At 38.3% G+C, this 17,060-nt stretch overlaps 2 protein-coding genes across 2 annotated transcripts; both read right to left on the bottom strand.

Moving 5' to 3' along the window:
* Positions 1 to 9,293: 9,293 nt before the first annotated feature.
* LOC101299546 lies at positions 9,294 to 10,183 on the bottom strand. Its single transcript, XM_004310218.1, has 2 exons — positions 9,808 to 10,183; positions 9,294 to 9,538 (listed from the first exon to the last, which is right to left on the bottom strand). Exons 1-2 carry the CDS (start codon positions 10,098 to 10,100, stop codon positions 9,517 to 9,519), a joined length of 315 nt encoding a protein of 104 aa, XP_004310266.1. The 5' UTR covers positions 10,101 to 10,183; the 3' UTR covers positions 9,294 to 9,516.
* A 1,898-nt stretch (positions 10,184 to 12,081) lies between these two features.
* Positions 12,082 to 14,415, bottom strand: LOC101298676. The gene is made up of 2 exons (XM_004310215.1): positions 12,353 to 14,415; positions 12,082 to 12,179 (listed from the first exon to the last, which is right to left on the bottom strand). Exons 1-2 carry the CDS (start codon positions 13,746 to 13,748, stop codon positions 12,139 to 12,141), a joined length of 1,437 nt encoding a protein of 478 aa, XP_004310263.1. The 5' UTR covers positions 13,749 to 14,415; the 3' UTR covers positions 12,082 to 12,138.
* Between the last annotated feature and the right edge of the window lie 2,645 nt (positions 14,416 to 17,060).

Here is a 17,060-nt window from a genome sequence, read left to right as displayed (position 1 = left end):
TCATAGTGTTCATAGCCTTTCCAATCTGCTGATGCATTGGCACCTCATATTGGTGAGCCATCCCCTATCATATATCAGCATCCTGCATATGATCATTTGTCTTATGCTTAATCTCCACAGCTAGGGCTAGCTCAGTGACTTTCAGAGCTTGATGATCAACTGGTACAGCTAGCTAGCTCAAACAAAAGCTGTATTAATTGAAGCAATCCTCTTTCTCTTTGTAGGGTATCCAAGGTCCAAGCTCTAAAAAGCTTTAGGGGACACCCATAATTCTTCATAATAGAATGGATACAATATATGCCGGTGCACTGCAAGTTGCAACAACTTCTACTATTGCTGCTGCATGAGATGAGATGAAATATTTATATGGGTCCCCATTACATATCCTCAAGCTCTTCATGGCTAGTCTGAGAATCTGGACTTTCATAGAGCACAGTACTAATTAAAACACCCCACCCCAAGTCACCAAATTGGGCAAAAACCCTACTTTACTCTTCCTTCCCAATTTGGATTTTTCACACATTAACCCTACTTTACTCTTATTTCATGTAACATGACATACACCCATAAACCATCTATCCCATCTGAATCCTACTTCAATAAATTACCTAAATAGCAAAGGACCACTCCCTCTTTTCTTTTCTGCATCCTCAATGTTTTCATTTGCTTTGCTGAAATTCAATGGGGGGTTTCATGTTAAAACATGGAGATATCAGATATGTGTTTGCGCTTTAAGTGATCGAGAAGATAAAAGATAATATGGTCGATCGACGAACAAGATAGAAGATAAATGATTGAGAGAATAGCATAGGACAGATATGATTGAGAGTAATCATCCAATTCCAAAAAAACTTAATTTTCATGAACATAGTCATTTTGGTGTGTTTATTTGTTAGTCAACAAATGCTCATTATAAGGTCTTGAGTCTCTGGCTTTAAAATCATACTTAGCAGCATCCCAGTTTTTGTGTTAGTGGGTGGGTATGTCAGATAGATAGAGATCAGAAAGACCCACAAGTATTGCAAAAAACACAAAGTTCTTGCTCCATTTTTTTTTCTCAGCATCACACCCTTCATCTTTATCAAGCATAAAGACCATGATTTTGTCTCCTGGAAACAACACACGCTTCATCATAGCCGTTGAGAATTAAGTCAACTGCATCAAAATAAAACTTTAAATCTGCTAAAAGGGGTGAATTAAAATCCAGCAATGGGATTTTGGATTGCTGGTTGTCTTTCTCTTTTTCCCTTTTAGCCTTTTGTTCATAAAGAGAACACAGCCTGCTTAATTAGTTAAAAACCCAGCTGTTTAGATTGTGATTGAACAACAAAACAACATAGATCCTCACTAGTTAAGTGTTTGATTATTGTGTTATACTGGAATTGACATATTGTTAGCTTTATTTGCCTGGGAAAACATGCTTTGTCCTGCGAAAATAAAGCGCAGGGGGACCTATTTAAGGGGTACTTGACAGAAACCATTATTCATAGTCATAATGCTGTTATATTCTCTCTTTCAAAGAACAGTGGAACATAAGGATTGCATTCTAATTTCTCAAGTTTTGACTTGTAAACATTGTAATGATAGCTCATTCATCCTTTACCAGATTGAAGTTAATTATTCTTCAATCGATCCTTTCTTGCGACTTGAGTATCTACAACTGTATACAATTCCTTGAGTTTAAACTATTCATCATCTGCAATTTGGTGTAACCATCTTCCCTCACAACTCAAAGTCTCAAACTATCAGAAACTGCTGGATTTCTTCTTTACATGCAGGTATCTGTGAAACCCTAATAACGCGGCCTAAACCCTAAATTCTTGTTACAAGCTACATGCGCGCAGGTGTCATCGGCTAAAGGAAATGCATGGATTTTATTTAACAAGTTGCACAATTACAGCTTATCTTACAGTCACTAGCTAGCTTAATCAGTTGATTAGTAGCAGCAAAATGTTATGAATACCTAGCTAGATATAGAGCAATCGACCATCTTTTCCACCTTGTGAACTTATAGGATGATGCAGACTTGCAGATGATAATGTTGATAAAAAAATATATATATATACTTGCAGATGATAATAGATACTGAATTGTAAGTTTGACCAATTATCTATAATTAAGCTGCACTGAGCAAAGAATGTTTAAAATAAATAAGTTATCATTTTAGATAATAAAATGTGCTCATGCTGGATTCTCTTCTTATAAAAGGCTGAAACTTTTCAAGCTGTAATTAGTGGGATTCTCTAACAATGTTATTATCACACAAAGCATCTTTCTTTTTGCTAATGCTAAGAAGGTCAAAGGAATTATCTACCTTTGGGATTGGATTTAAACTTCATCCTTAAACACACGTCAATCACACCTTTGGGAAAAGACTATATACAAGACATGAACACATTTCTTAGGAGTTTTGGTATTCGAAGTACTTTGTTTAACGTCATTCGTTTGGTTTGGTTTTGTTTTCATCACTAAGGAGAAAAATGAAGATGAAATTTTGTCCTGGTTGAAATTCTGTCGTTGGATTTCATCTCTTGGGTTTTCAAAACCTTACCAATGAATCTCAATGCTTTATTGGAATTGCGCTAGGAAAGCTGACAAAGCATTTGATCGAGCTGCCAGACATAAGGTTCATTTTCTAGCTATAATGTCCAGTAAAAGTGAGGCATATATGAATGCCAATCTTATAGCCTCTCTCTCACGTTACCATCAAAAAGAGGAATACAATGCTATTTCAAGGCATACTGAGATCAAATTTCTGGCTTTCTTGGCTCAACAATTCCATTACTCACAACGCATAATGGAGGTACCGGCCAGATTGGATACCAAAGCAAATACAACAGCATATGTATTCTGTCTTGGTACCTAGGGAAAGTATGCATTATGATTACCCCAATATAAATTCATCAGCTGGCTTTATCTTACTTTGATTACAGAAACCACCAGAGCCACAAAAAACTGGGCTGTAAAAGTTAAATATATACTAGCTAGAACAAAAGGAATACTGTCTCTATTCACATTTGGGTTAGTGCATCTACGAGATGATGACCCTCTCTAGGGTTCACAGGCTTCAATAAGGCGAAGAAGACTGAGACCTAGTTTAGAGAGGTGGTGCCATATATGATAGCATAGCTAGCCTTGTTGGTGCCAATATGTGTATATATGATAGCATACCTAGCCTTGTTTCTTTCTTTAATATGAGGATAACATGTCGGGGCATGGTGCATTGGATAGAGGCTTGTTAATTAAGAACTTAAGACATGTTTTGAAGAAGATTCCTTCTGTAAGTGTTTTTAAATTCATCTAATAGAGACAAAGATTCTATCTCTATTGTCCATTATTGGGAGTTGTGGGATTTTGGTAGTCGACGTCCAATCCATCCAAAACTATAGTTACACAATTTTAAGGTATGTTGGTAACAAATGAAATCAATTAAGTATATGAACAAAGTGTCCGCGAAGTATTGATAGGTTAGGCAAGCATACAAGAACAATTCCAAAATTTTACTTTGTGGGTAAGATGAAGAATTTCAAATGCCTAGATGCTATATATTGCCTTAACTTCTATTCATCTATTATATATTAATAAGTTTTTTTTTCTTACCATCTTGAAAGAGAAAATGCTGAAAAGTAAAGATAGTTATTTTTATTTTTTCCATCTAAACTTGACCTAAACTTGACGTTACCACGACATGAACACGACTCTTAAAATAAATTAATAATTTATAATAAGTAACTACATAAAAAATAATAATAATAATAATTCTAGGTGTTTCACACTATAATGAGATCTCTAAATTTCGATAAAATGGTGTTCAGAGTCTCCCTCTCAAAGTATGTAAGCAAACAAGAAGAACTGGAAACCCAGTTTTGGCTTGATTAGACAAGTCACAAGTGTAAGCAGAAGACTAGTCAGTGCAAAAGGGAGCACTCTCATTCATTAACAAAATAGCTCGAGCTATTAAGACCACAATTGAGCCACCATTAAACCAATGATCTATGCAATCATCACATTTTGATCCCATCAAGAAGGTGGTCTCCCTCCGCAGGCCCAGCCACTCCTCCGCCGGTCCCCCACCCTCCCCTCAACCACATGGGTCCCCCTCCCCTCCAGAAACAAACAAGAGCCTCCCTTGGCCCGACCCGATACCCAATGAAGGATCAAGAAGGCAAAAGCAAAGTATACGACAGAGAATGTCGTCTATACACAAATCACAAAACCTTTTGAGAATTAATTCTCTTAATATATGAGTACAAATTATTATTCGCCTATAAAAGATCTATTATAGTTTAATTATCTATGGGTAATGGGTTTCACATGAAAGGATTTGATTAATTTCCAATTCCATTCCTAATTATAAGCTTGGAATATTCATAAGTTTCATAGTGAAGGTGGAGGGCAACCAAACTCAACAAATATTTTTCACCTATATATAAGCCCCTGATGCAGTCCTACTGTGATTATTGTGATGATTGGTACATAAAATGAAAACATTAACGTTTAGTTTTATTCATCCTATATATTGTTGCTTATTTTGCAAGATAGCATGAGTGACTAGCTATATATGCATGATGGTTTCAAGTTTCAATAAAGTGGCATTTCTTTTATCTGATATGCATCAATCGTGAACATTGTTGTTAGCCTGTTTCTTAGAGGAAGAAAATCCGACAAGACGATCGTAATGACATACATAGTGACATATATGATTTACCAATCTAAAAGAAAGAGAAAAAAAAAGAATTGTAGTAACATACATCACTACATTTGCTACAATACCATGGGAGTACACATATTACATCACTTGGTACGTACGCCTGTAACATATATATATACCATGAAGATTGTAGAGGAACCCCATTAGCCATTTTAGATCACTTGTGTACTCATCCCCATCATCACCCACAAAAAGCCCCCATGGACCATCACTTCACTTTGGCATCGAAACCACAATTCTCTTCCTCCTTGCCAGTCCTGAAACGACATCAATCCAATGGTAATCGTTTTACGAGAGAGCCATTGCCGGCGATACGGGGAACAAGTGGCCGGACGGGTTCAGAATTTCAGATGTTTTTTTTCCTTCCTATTTTTCGTCATTGTGGTTCAATCAGTTGTGGTATGCCTCTGAGGAGGGCGGGACCATCATGGCGTCCTCTGGTAGTCCCCACATTGTCATATCCCTGCCACATCATGTACCATGCTGGGTAGGTATGCTGAAGCTACCCTGACGTCACTCTTCTGGAGTTTCTAGCTTTTGTCCCTTTCAGACTCGCATGTGTGACAGCCCATTCATCAATCTAACTGGCTCAATTCGTTAATTGGGCTCGTTATTGTGGCCCATAATCTGGCCCGTAATTTTTTTTTTTCATGTCCAAAATCAGTCGCTATCTATGGGTGCAATCGTTTAAGAATTCACGGCTATGTCTCTACTGTTCTGGCCAATTGGGAAGCGGCTCCGACGTAGATATACATTGTGTTAGCTTAAGCATAATGGTCTTTGCTTCGTCAGGTACTTCCATGCCTTGGATAAAATCTACTATACTTTTCTTGGTAACCATTGTTTCTCCTCCGGTTTGTTCCTTCAACTTTTCGTAGGCCTTAGCAACATCATATCTTTGCACAACCGTCTCTAACTCTCTGACAAGATCTCCGGAGTAGAGGTTCAAGTAGTCCTTCATCGTGCGTACATCGACCGCCTTGAGTCTTGGTATTAGGTCGAGTGTGTTTTCTAGGTGACAAGAGAATGCTCTAATCTTAAAACCCATGCTCAAGGAACCCGAATCGCCACTGGCCACACCAATGTTACCTTTGTACGAGATTTAGGCAACAAACTAGTCACGTATGTATGAAAGAGCCTGTCTAGCTGCACCAGGAGTTGCTTCACTATAATGAAAGTCTTTAGATCGACTTTAATAAGTAACCAAAATGCATGTGGTCACACATATCTTTATCAAAGTCGATCACTATACTATATTGATAGCATTGAAAAGTCTTGGCATGTAAATCGTAAGCCTCGGCCTCAGTAGCATAAGGATTGAAATTCACTCCAAGCTAGAGAAGTGACGAACTCCTCAGCATCCCCGTTAATCAACACACACATACACACTTAATTAAGAGATAATAAGCTGTACGTAGTGAGATTGGAAGTGAAACAAATGTCAATCCATCATATTAACACTACTTGAGAGGAAAAAGAGCATGACCTATCTACCTTTTAAGGTCATGTGAAAGGGTGAAAACTCGGTGTGCATGAGACTGAGATAAGTGTTTTGGCCACACCAGTAATTCTGGGTATGCAAAGTCTCTTTTAATCGTTGCGGGCATACCACCGCGCGGACACAGAATGTAGTGGTTGTAGTAGCGGGGTGCGCTTAGCCTTCTGCTTCTAATCAAGCGACTGAGGATGGAGAGAGCACCAACTCCACCGCATGGTTCTTCAGATTCATCTTGCATATTGGGCAAGGACTTACAGTAGTTCTTCTGAGCGTCACAATATCGATATTCGATGTAGGATCGAGCAGAGCTTCAACTGGAAAGGAAAGGAATAAAGACAAAGCTCCGGGGAGCCTGTAAAAGAAAAGGGCTAAGGCGAGAGGCTTTAACGTCTGGGTTCGACTGGGTCGATAGTTGTATTGTATTTTTTTTGTTGAGTTATTGAGTTGTTGAGTGTCTCTAGAGAATATCATCGAACTCCTTTATATAGAGTTATTTAGGGCCATAGGTATTGGCCCAAAGCATGTCAAAGACTTGTAGAAGTCTTCAACGTAGAGATGTCATAGGCGATGTTAATCACTATTTGATGTGATTATACTTGAGCGACGTAACTAATTGTCTCCATGTAGAAGAGTTGAGTCAGAACACTTCATGAACACTTGCGAACCTTGTAAACTTCCCACTACTGGATCAATTAGAAGTTACTGAGAACCTTAAACCTTCGTACTCAATTAGATGTTACTGGAAGCTTGATGCAACTAGATGCAATTAACGTTTCAACTTCGTTCTCTGAACCTTGCGAACCTTGTTGAGTTAGAGATAATTGCTCCCTTATCCAATCAAGCATCACGCGGAGCTCGCCTCATTTAGTCCCCTCTTTGCATGCGAACTCCTCTTCTTGTTTCTTTACAAGGTCCTTCTCTTATGCGGAGCCGAACACAACTCAAGGAGAAGATTCCTTAGTTACGCATGCCTCTTTGATGTGTACAACATATCTTCTCATCACTACAAAAATTAATTCAGTTAGCCACGGCACAATGCCGTCACCAAAAGCCATTATGCAATCGTAAAAGATCAACGACGACGACATTTTTGCCGTCGCCGTTGAGGGCGTGGCCGTTGCTTTTGGCTACGGCAACGAGCCGTCGCCACCTTATTGGCGACGGCACGCAGCGACTGCAAAGGCCGTCACCAGCTAAGCGACGGCAATTGGCTACTGCTTACACCGTTGTAAATCCTATTTTGGCCACAGTAAAATTGACGTCGCAAAGTTTTTTTCATGAATTTAAAAAAAAAAAAAAAACCTAGGCATGCAAAAATTGCATAACATGTTTTTTATTTTTGAATTAAAGCTCTACAAAAGGAATCAGACATACTGAAAAAAAAATCTTGCATTTAATTTCACCCATGAATGTTACAAAAGATGAAAGCTCTTACACGAGTTTAATTACAAGATAGTACAATGTACATTTGTTTCTCTACTTCAAGATAAGCTTTGCAGGATTTTCCTCAACCAATTACTCTAGTGTTTGCATTTTGCAAGCCTTCTCTTAACAGATTTGACTGTTTAAGTAACTCTTACCAAGTTTGGTACTTTGGTTGCTTTACAGCTTTGACCTAACATATGAGTACTACACCCCAAGTAGTTCCTGCACATAGAAAAGTAAAACTTATTTAGCTTGAGTTTGAACATACTAATCATACATTCAATATGTGATTATAAGAAATTAATATTGCAGTAGCATTTCAGCTATAGGAGAAAACAATCAGAATGCACAATGCAAAATACAACATATCTGATTAACATGCATCGATCACTTGCCGAGGAGACTTCACTGAAGTAACTGCAAAGCAAAGAAACCATAAGACATCGATCATGGAACATAAGCATCACCTTACAAGGCATGTATATATTGGACCGGTAAAAGAAGCTAGTCTCTCAAAAAGAACATGTAGAGTATGAACATCAGATTAAAGTGGCATGCTCACAATATACAAATGCATGCAACAAAATAAACTGTTGTATGAACCTTAAACAAACTTAGGGAGCAAGAGCCATGATTAAACCAACAACATTTAATTTGTCATGCACTAATGACGTAACAACTTTATAATACACTAATAACAATGCAAGTATATATAATATAGATGTTGTATATACAAAGAGACTTACAGTGCATTGCCCGGAAATAATTCTAGAAACATGGCTTAGTTTAAGGTGTTTCTCCTCCTTCCTTGAGAACCATATCAGAACGGACTCATCCTGAGGGTAAGAATTCAATAACAACCAATATCTATTAGCAAAACAAATTTGTTGGAAGCTTAGTTGCATTAAAATAGAACTACTGTTGTGAAAATCGCAGAAATGACTACCACCGCCATGCTTTGTGAATTCCCATTATACATATATGAGTACTAGCCTACTAGTCTAACACCAAAACCATGGGGTCTAGAAATCAAGGCAGACAGACATGTAAGGGAGCTTGATCATCCAAAAGATACAGTTCCTTTCTCAAAATTCTAGCTAATTTTGGCAAACTCAATAAGATAGTGTCTGTAATCCCACTTTAGTCACTTAGCTACTACATCAATATGCAATTAGTTCTAATAAAAACAATTTAAAAATATATGCAAATAAATATACAACTGTATCTATGTTGTTCATATACACATACCATGAATTCCCTTTTAGCTCAAACCCATCATTCTTGACACTCTGCTTGCTTAAACTAAAATCTCAATTGCCATAGTCTCTGCCTCCTCCAACTGATTCACTCTCTGATTCCCACATGATTCTAAATTCCCAAGGGAAATTTAAGCTGAAATTTCTGAGGCAAGTGGCTACAAATAAGAGCAGGCAGAGAAATAAAAGAGCAGAGAAGGTTTGGCAGTGAATACTAACTGAGATAACATATATGGGGAATGAAAAGGATATGTTACAGAATTTGATAACATATATGGGGAAAGAATGCAATACCAAAAAGAAACCAGTATATGAATAACTTTGAAATTTGATAACTATGAATTACTTCTCATTTGCGAGTACATGTCGGCATATCAAAGGCATGCGAGTACATGTCGTCATGTACCAAATAGTTTAGTTTTCGTGCATGCTCCCTCAGAATTGAATCTAAAAGACAAGTAAATAATCGAAACAATGGAATTTCAGCAGCAAATCCTAAAAGTTAGAGCTTACATGTGTAGCATTGAATTGTAGCCTGAAAATGACTTTCACTTTTGTCTTCTCAAGCTTCCACTTAGCGATCCTCGACATTTCTGGAAAATCAATCTATACTAAACTGTGTAGCATCAAGCCCCCTCCTTCGTTTCCCTGAACCATTGAAAGTCAATATAAGATTGGTTAGGCTGTTTCCACAGAAAGCAGGAAGAAATTTCAACCAACCATACTAAATTCCACTTTCTCATTTCCCCCTTCCAAATTCAAAAGGGGATCCCAGAAAGTTTATTCCAGAAAGCAGATATAAGCAATAATCAGATCAGTCATTGAGAACAAAAAAGTTCAGATCATACTGCATTAAGTCCATCCTCTGAGCTTACAATCACACGGTCATTATATTGAAGAAGGAGGGAATAGATTACCTTAGAGAAGCAAAGACTTCGCCAGAACCCGACGACGTAGTTGGGGTCGAAAATGGACCGGAGCATGTACACCTTTTTCCCGGCGGAGTCATTGGAATGGGGACGATACAAGCTTGCAACTCCGTGAAGTCGTCCCGGCCGCGACGGACTTTGACCTGGATGGACGTGTCCTTGGCCTTGAAGGAAGCGTGGAGAATCTTCTGGACGCCGCTCCTGCAGTTCTTGAACGACGACTTTACGGTGACGGAGGTGCCGATACGTAGCTCCTCGACTATGTCTCCGGTCTGGAGCATGTCGTCAGTCCACTCGTTGGCTTTGGAGGTTCCCTTGAGGCACTCGATGGAGAGAACCACAGGGGATGAATTGCGCCAGATTTGGAATTGGGGATTTAGGGTTTGATTCCGATTTGCCAAATGGGTGGATGCATGCTGAAATAAAAGGTAGGAGGAGGAATCGTGAAGAGAGGGGGCTGCTGCTCAATCTCATACCTCTCTCTTCTCTCTCGACAAAATGAGGGGAACAAGAGATAAGGTTTTTCCCTTTTATACTCCGGGCAAATGGCCTAGATTAAAAGTTAGGTTAAGATACAGATCAACAGCCGAAATTAAATGTGGTGATTTTAAAGTATGCCACCGCACTCATCTGCCGTCGCAAATGTTGTATTTTTTTGCCACGGCTCCACATTGCCGTCGCCAAATTTGATTTTTTTTGCCACGGCATGATGTTGCCGTCGCAAAATGGTTTTAGTTTAGCGACTAAAGCGTTACCATGGCAGCGCCGTCGCACAATTTGGACCAATGGCGATGGCAAATTGGTGCCGCGGCAATTTGGTGTGGCTAATTGAATTCTTTTTTGTAGTGCATGCGTCCAGCTCGCATGCAACTCATGTCACTGTTTTGATATGTGCGAACTCCTCAGCCCGCGTGATAATTTCAGTCCTTCTTATATGTGAAGGCCTTCGTGCAATCAAACCCTACATCCAGCTCTCGTGATATTGCAGGTGAGGTAACTCGCCTCTAAACCCAATATTACTCGGGCTCGCCGGTGTGACGTGGACCATGAATTTAACTAATATTCACTTAAACAATTACTGTTCAGTAAAATATTAATTTGGGTGTAAACAATAAGATAGGGCATGAAAAGAGTGTGCATATAGTCATGCATATATATCACTTATTGGCCAAGTATAAGAAAGAACCCTCAACTGAAACTATAATATGATCATCGACATCTTCCCCGAGCTCCTAGCTAGCTAGCTGCATGCAGTGGCGTAACCAGAAATTTCGTTTAGGAGAGTCAAAACTTAATAGCTATTGAGTTGAGACAAAAAAAAAAAAATTGAGGACGTAATCTGCCTTGTAGATAAGTATATATAATTGACATCAATCAAAAGAAGAGGGAGGTGAAGTTACAACAATAGTTACCTACTGAAGGATACGAAAAAAAGAAACTATGTATTGCTAGAGACCTAGACCAAGAATTAGGGACTCTGACGTAAACGTACATATGTCTAACAACAATCAAACTGAAAAATAACCAAAAAACTAAAGTATGACGCTACTAGAGAGATGTCTGATTTCATCAGGCACTCTCCTTAACTTATTATCTTTGAAACCATCGAGCGGTAATAAATTATCTTATTAGATTGATCAAATTAGAGAATATTGACTATGATTTCGTCTTTCCTTTGCATTAAATGTATACAAAAACTAGAAAGACATTACAACTAAAACTAAAGAGACAAAATATATTATGCATTTAATTGAGCCAAAAAAGCATTATTATCATTGGTTAGAACTTAATTAGAAGGGTCATTATGCTAGTTAAATAAATCAAACATCCATATTAAATATGAGAATGGTCAATTGACCCTTCTCGCCCCCTCTCCCTAGAGCTACGCCCCTGGCTGCTGTTAAATAATGAGTTGCTTTTTCAGATAATTAGTACTTGGTTAATTAGAGTAAGCAGGTCTTAATGTTGTCCTAATTAGTCTCTCTAGCTAATGCTGTATATGGCAGCTGTAAGTCATGTAGAGAAGATTAAGGGCATTGTCTGTTAATGCCTATAAATATCTTCTGGTTGTAATAGAATGTTAAGCAGAGATCATTTTATCATTGATTCAATTTTGTGTGTGGCTGTGTTTTCTCTCTGCTCTCTCTGCGTTTTGCTTCCTTCTTCAACCTTCAAGCTCTTTCAGGTCAGCCATGAATAACATGTTATCATGGATGACCAAGTCTGTGATGCCAGATAGTGCACTTCACAGTACTAACAAAAGCTGAAGGACATGAAGAAGTAAGTTTTGGAGATCTAAAAAGATAGAGTCCTTCCCCATTACTCTTTCCTCTGAAGAGAGGAGCCTTTGAGACCTTGTCCTGCACACATATGTCAATATCATCCATTGTTATAAAACAATGGTTATCCTTGCACAGTTTATTAAAGGAGAGCAAGTTCACAGCTAATTGAGGCACATGAAGCACATTACGTAACTTAAAAGTATGGTGCTCAGGAGTTAAAGTAGTATCACCAATGTGTTTGATTTGCAAACCTGATCCATTTCCAATAGTGATGGTATTAGCAGACTCATATGGCTTGGCAATAGAAAGAGTCCTCAAGTCTGAGGTCATATGATGAGTAGCTCCAGTATTTCCAATCCAGATATCATCAACTGAATGAGATTGAGTAGAAGAACTTGCACCACCATTAGAAGTGCTAGCTGTCATGGCAGTAAGAGAAGTTGGTGGCTCAGCTCCTTGATAAGCATAGTTGCTCCTGTGTTGACAATCTAGAGCAACATGACCCTTAAGACCACAAATCTGACAAACAACAACAGACTTTGAGGGATGATCAGCTAGAATATCAACCCTGTAGAAACAGTTAACTGCTGTGTGACCCTTCTTGCTACAAATCTGACACTCTGGAGGAATACCAACATTATTCCTGTATTCTGCAGCAACTGTATTTGCAGGATTTTGGAAGCACTTACTAGCTGGATGCCCTTTCTTATGACAAATAGAGCATTCCAAATGTTGATAGCAGTCATTAGCTGCATGACCTTTCTTTCCACATATCTGACACTCAACTGGATTATAGCCCTTAAAAGAGCCTGAACTTTCACCTTGAGAAAATTTTGAGTTATTGCTCCATCCACCTGACTTAGATCCATTGCCTCCATTCCAAGTAGTTTTCCCTTTATCATTACTGTTGTAAGAAGACTTCCATTTGTCACCATCATTGGACTGATTTGTCCCAAAGTTGTTGTTTCTGAAACTAGTATTCTGAGCAGCCATAGCAGACATTACTCCAGATAGGTCAAATTGCTTCTCTATATCCCTCTCTGCAGCCAATAGTTGAGCACGAAAATCCTTGAGAGGTATAGCAGTATCCCTTGCTCTAATAACTGTCTTAATCATAGCATACTCATCAGGAAGACCATTCAAGGTCACAACAATTATATCTTCATCCAGTATAGAAACTCCAACAGAATTGAGCTGATCTCTTGCATGCTTAATCCTCAAAAGATACTTATCGATATTGTCTGCACCCTTCTTAATGGTTTGAAGATCTGTTTTGAGTTGCATGATGTTAGCCCTTGACACAGTTGAAAATCTCTCAATAAGAGCAGACCAAGCTTCTTTAGCAGACCTGCTTCCAACAATAACATCCATTATCTCATCATCAAGTGTGGCCATTAGCAATCCAAGAAGAGCTTTATCAGCTCTCTTCCATTCCTTGAAAGCTTCAGTGACTTCAGCTGTCACCTCTCCATCTTCAGTAAGAACATATCTTGGAGGACACACATTAGTCCCATCATAATAACCAAAAAGATCACCTCCCTCAAGCATTGACTGAAATTGGAAACTCCACTTCACAAAGTTGCTCTCTGTCAATCTGACTGTTATCATACTCAGTATTGAATTGACCTCTCTCTGAGTTAACCCCATTGCTTCTGAATTAGCACAAACTAAAAACAAGAGTATTAATACTTGTCTTCAACTATCAGCAACACAATATTATCCTCTATTATCTCATATCACTACTCAAAATGGTAGTACATCACAACACATCAGCACATCACCAATTTATCATTTATTTTAATCATCACTGCTACTGATTATCATCTATTGTGTGTCATATCCCATCAACAACATCACAGCACCAAACCAACATCACAACATCACTTTATCATCTATTATTACCATCACTGCTACAAATTGCCTTCTGTTACGTGCAAAAAACTTCTTAAACATAAGAACTGAACCATAAAAGCCTCATTGCACAGCTATAACAGTGTTGCACATCAAAAACCTCTAATCAAAGCTTTTGAACTGTCAATTTTCAAGATCTGTAGCAAAATAGTAGTAAACAACTACAAATTTCATCAAATCCTCTAGTCGAATCTTCAGAACAAAAAACCTCTACTTCGAATCACTGTAAACTAAGCTAAAAGATCATAAACACTAAGATCTTATAGCTGAACAGTAGAAAAACAGCTTCAAATCTTCACTCATCAGCATAAAATGTACTCGATCTAGCTCACAAGGCAATTAAACACAATCGTGTACCAAAACGAAGAAGATAAGCATAATCGCATCATAGATCTAGGGTTTCTGAGCCTTAAACTTGAAATTGAAGAACGAAATGCGGAAGCGAACAATCACAAAGCTAAAATAGGACCATAGAAGTCATAGAATCAAGAGCCAAAGCTCTAGAAATCATGGTTTATTGAATTGAAATGAACAAAGACAGAAAAGTAGAACGCAGAGGAGAGGTAAAGGCTACATCTTGTATTACTTGATATCATGAACAGTGTACATAGCATAGCTTTTATAGGGTAGGGATTTATAGTAAATGTCGTAATTACCCTTTACATAGTTAACACCCCCTCAACCACATGCTTGGTAACAAGCATGATTGTTGCACCAAAGTACACAATCAAAAGAAACAAGATTACAAGATGTAGAACGTATGGCAAGATTAACATCCCAAAATAAAACCCCCAGTAGCTAGTGAAACTGTGAGAGCAGCTCTTGGAGTGAGCAGACTTGGTTGCGACAAATTGAGGCACAGATTGAGGCAGCAGAGAAGAGAATCGGCAGTGCAGAAAACAAGCCTTAGCAATGAATATAAACCAAAATTCTGAAATCTGAATATATATATATATATATATATATATTTTTTTTTGTAGACTGATTTGTAAACTGAAAAATGAATATGTCTGCCCTGCCTCAAACATTCTTCTGCAAAAGTCAAGGCACTATAATACTTCTCTCTAGCAGCATTCATATAAATACAGTAAACTAATTCATGAATATCAACAACCTAGTAGCAATACAACTCATCCCTGATATGAATGCATACATAATATGCGTTCTCCAATCAAACCATGTAAAGAAACTGCCCTCACTTCAATATAATTCACAGCTCAACACAAGAATAGCAGAAGAACAGTTGCAATGTAACTCCAATTTCTTCAATACCAAAAGAACAGAACAGCTGAAAATTTGACACCATCTCACAAATAAGCAGATCAAGCACACAGACCCATACACTCAAACCATGATCCAAACCACTAGGCCAATTCACCAGTCCAAAAACAAGATATAAAACTGCTTCGCCACCTTTTTCTTTGGTTGACGGCAGACACAACTTCAATAAAAGAAAAATGGAAAACTGACGATATCAAGCATAACAGCTCAGACCAGAGCAAGAGTCCATAAAGCAAGCAACTGAGCTACCCATTCAACAAGATTATACCAAATTGTGCTGGATGCTCTACAATATGAAGAGAGTCACAATAGGCAGAGATGCACATCTAACCAGAATGGACTACTGCAGAATCGAATGAGGCAAATCATAATTGAATGCAACAACTTCCAAATAACAGAGGGGCCAGAAACTACTTCACCAAATTCAGACATGTACTGCACACTAGAGCCATAGATCCAATCCATAATCCAAAATTATCATGCCACATCACCAGTCCAAAAACAAAGGAAAATTCTTCAATCTTAAACTTCAACTTCAACTTTGATAAAAATAATAAACTGGAAAACTGATAATCGGAGCACAACATCTAAGACCATAAAGAGATTCCAAAAATTCAAGTGAGAGAGGAGACTGAATCGGAAAAGAATTACCAACCCCTACTTCTGCATCTGAAAGATAGCCACATCTCACCATCAAATCAAAAGCCCACGATATTCTCCCTCAAAATACTCATATCACCCATCCAGATTCATATCCCAAAAGCTCTCTGAACAGTTCAAATAGCGAGAATAAAGAGAAGCTAGAGATGATGATACCAGAGATGCCGGAGAAAGAGATTCCATAGTCGGAAATTGAAGTCGGCGCGAACGGTGAAGGAAGACCGAGCAGCGATGACGATGACCAAGAAGAGGACTGTTCGGCTTCGATTCGAGAAGGATAAGAAGCAGGCGCACCAGGAGACTCCGATTCGAGGATAGGGTTTGTGAAATTGGGGGAAACTGAAATTGAAATCTACTGAATTGAAAAACGCAGAAGCAAGACTAGATGAACAGAAGCCACAAGGTTCCGGATCAGAAACCATGGGCTCTGATACCATGCTAGAAATCATGGTTTATTGAATTGAAATGAACAAAGACAGAAAAGTAGAACGCAGAGGAGAGGTAAAGACTACATCTTGTATTACTTGATATCATGAACAGTGTACATAGCATAGCTTTTATAGGGTAGGGATTTATAGTAAATGTCGTAATTACCCTTTACATAGTTAACAGAAGGTTATGTTGAGATTTGAGGTTATGCTCTTTCATAAGGTTTCTCTTGATTGGATCCCTATAGAAGTTTGTTTCCATTTATGTTTGTAGTTTAACGAACCAGAATTTCAGTGCTTTGCATTGAATTCTACCTGAGATTACTCGAACTCAACTATGCCCACACATTGCGCACGTGGGAGAAATAGAGAATTGTTATAAACTAAGAATGAGACAGAGAGAAAAGAGAAGAGCAAAATGTAGAAGGAGGAAGAAGTGTCACTTTCATTCTCATTAGGCTCCTTTATATAGGAGTATGATTTACATATTAAGGACATAACTAATGAGTATTTACAAGGACATCCACATATATTATAATATTTACAACACTCCCCCTTGGATGTCCATTAATAATCTGATGTTGGACGCGCTTAGTGTTGTCTCGTTAAAAACCTTGCTAGGTAATAAAAACCCTGTGGGAATAAACAACCCTGGTCGAAGGAGAAAAAGAGTGCAACG

The sequence above is a fragment of the Fragaria vesca genome, unplaced genomic scaffold (genome assembly GCF_000184155.1).
Source record: "Fragaria vesca subsp. vesca unplaced genomic scaffold, FraVesHawaii_1.0 scf0513167, whole genome shotgun sequence".
Lineage (NCBI taxonomy): Eukaryota > Viridiplantae > Streptophyta > Magnoliopsida > Rosales > Rosaceae > Fragaria > Fragaria vesca.
The sequence above is the reverse complement of the archived record's forward strand: the minus strand, read 5'-3'. Positions and strand labels throughout refer to the sequence as shown.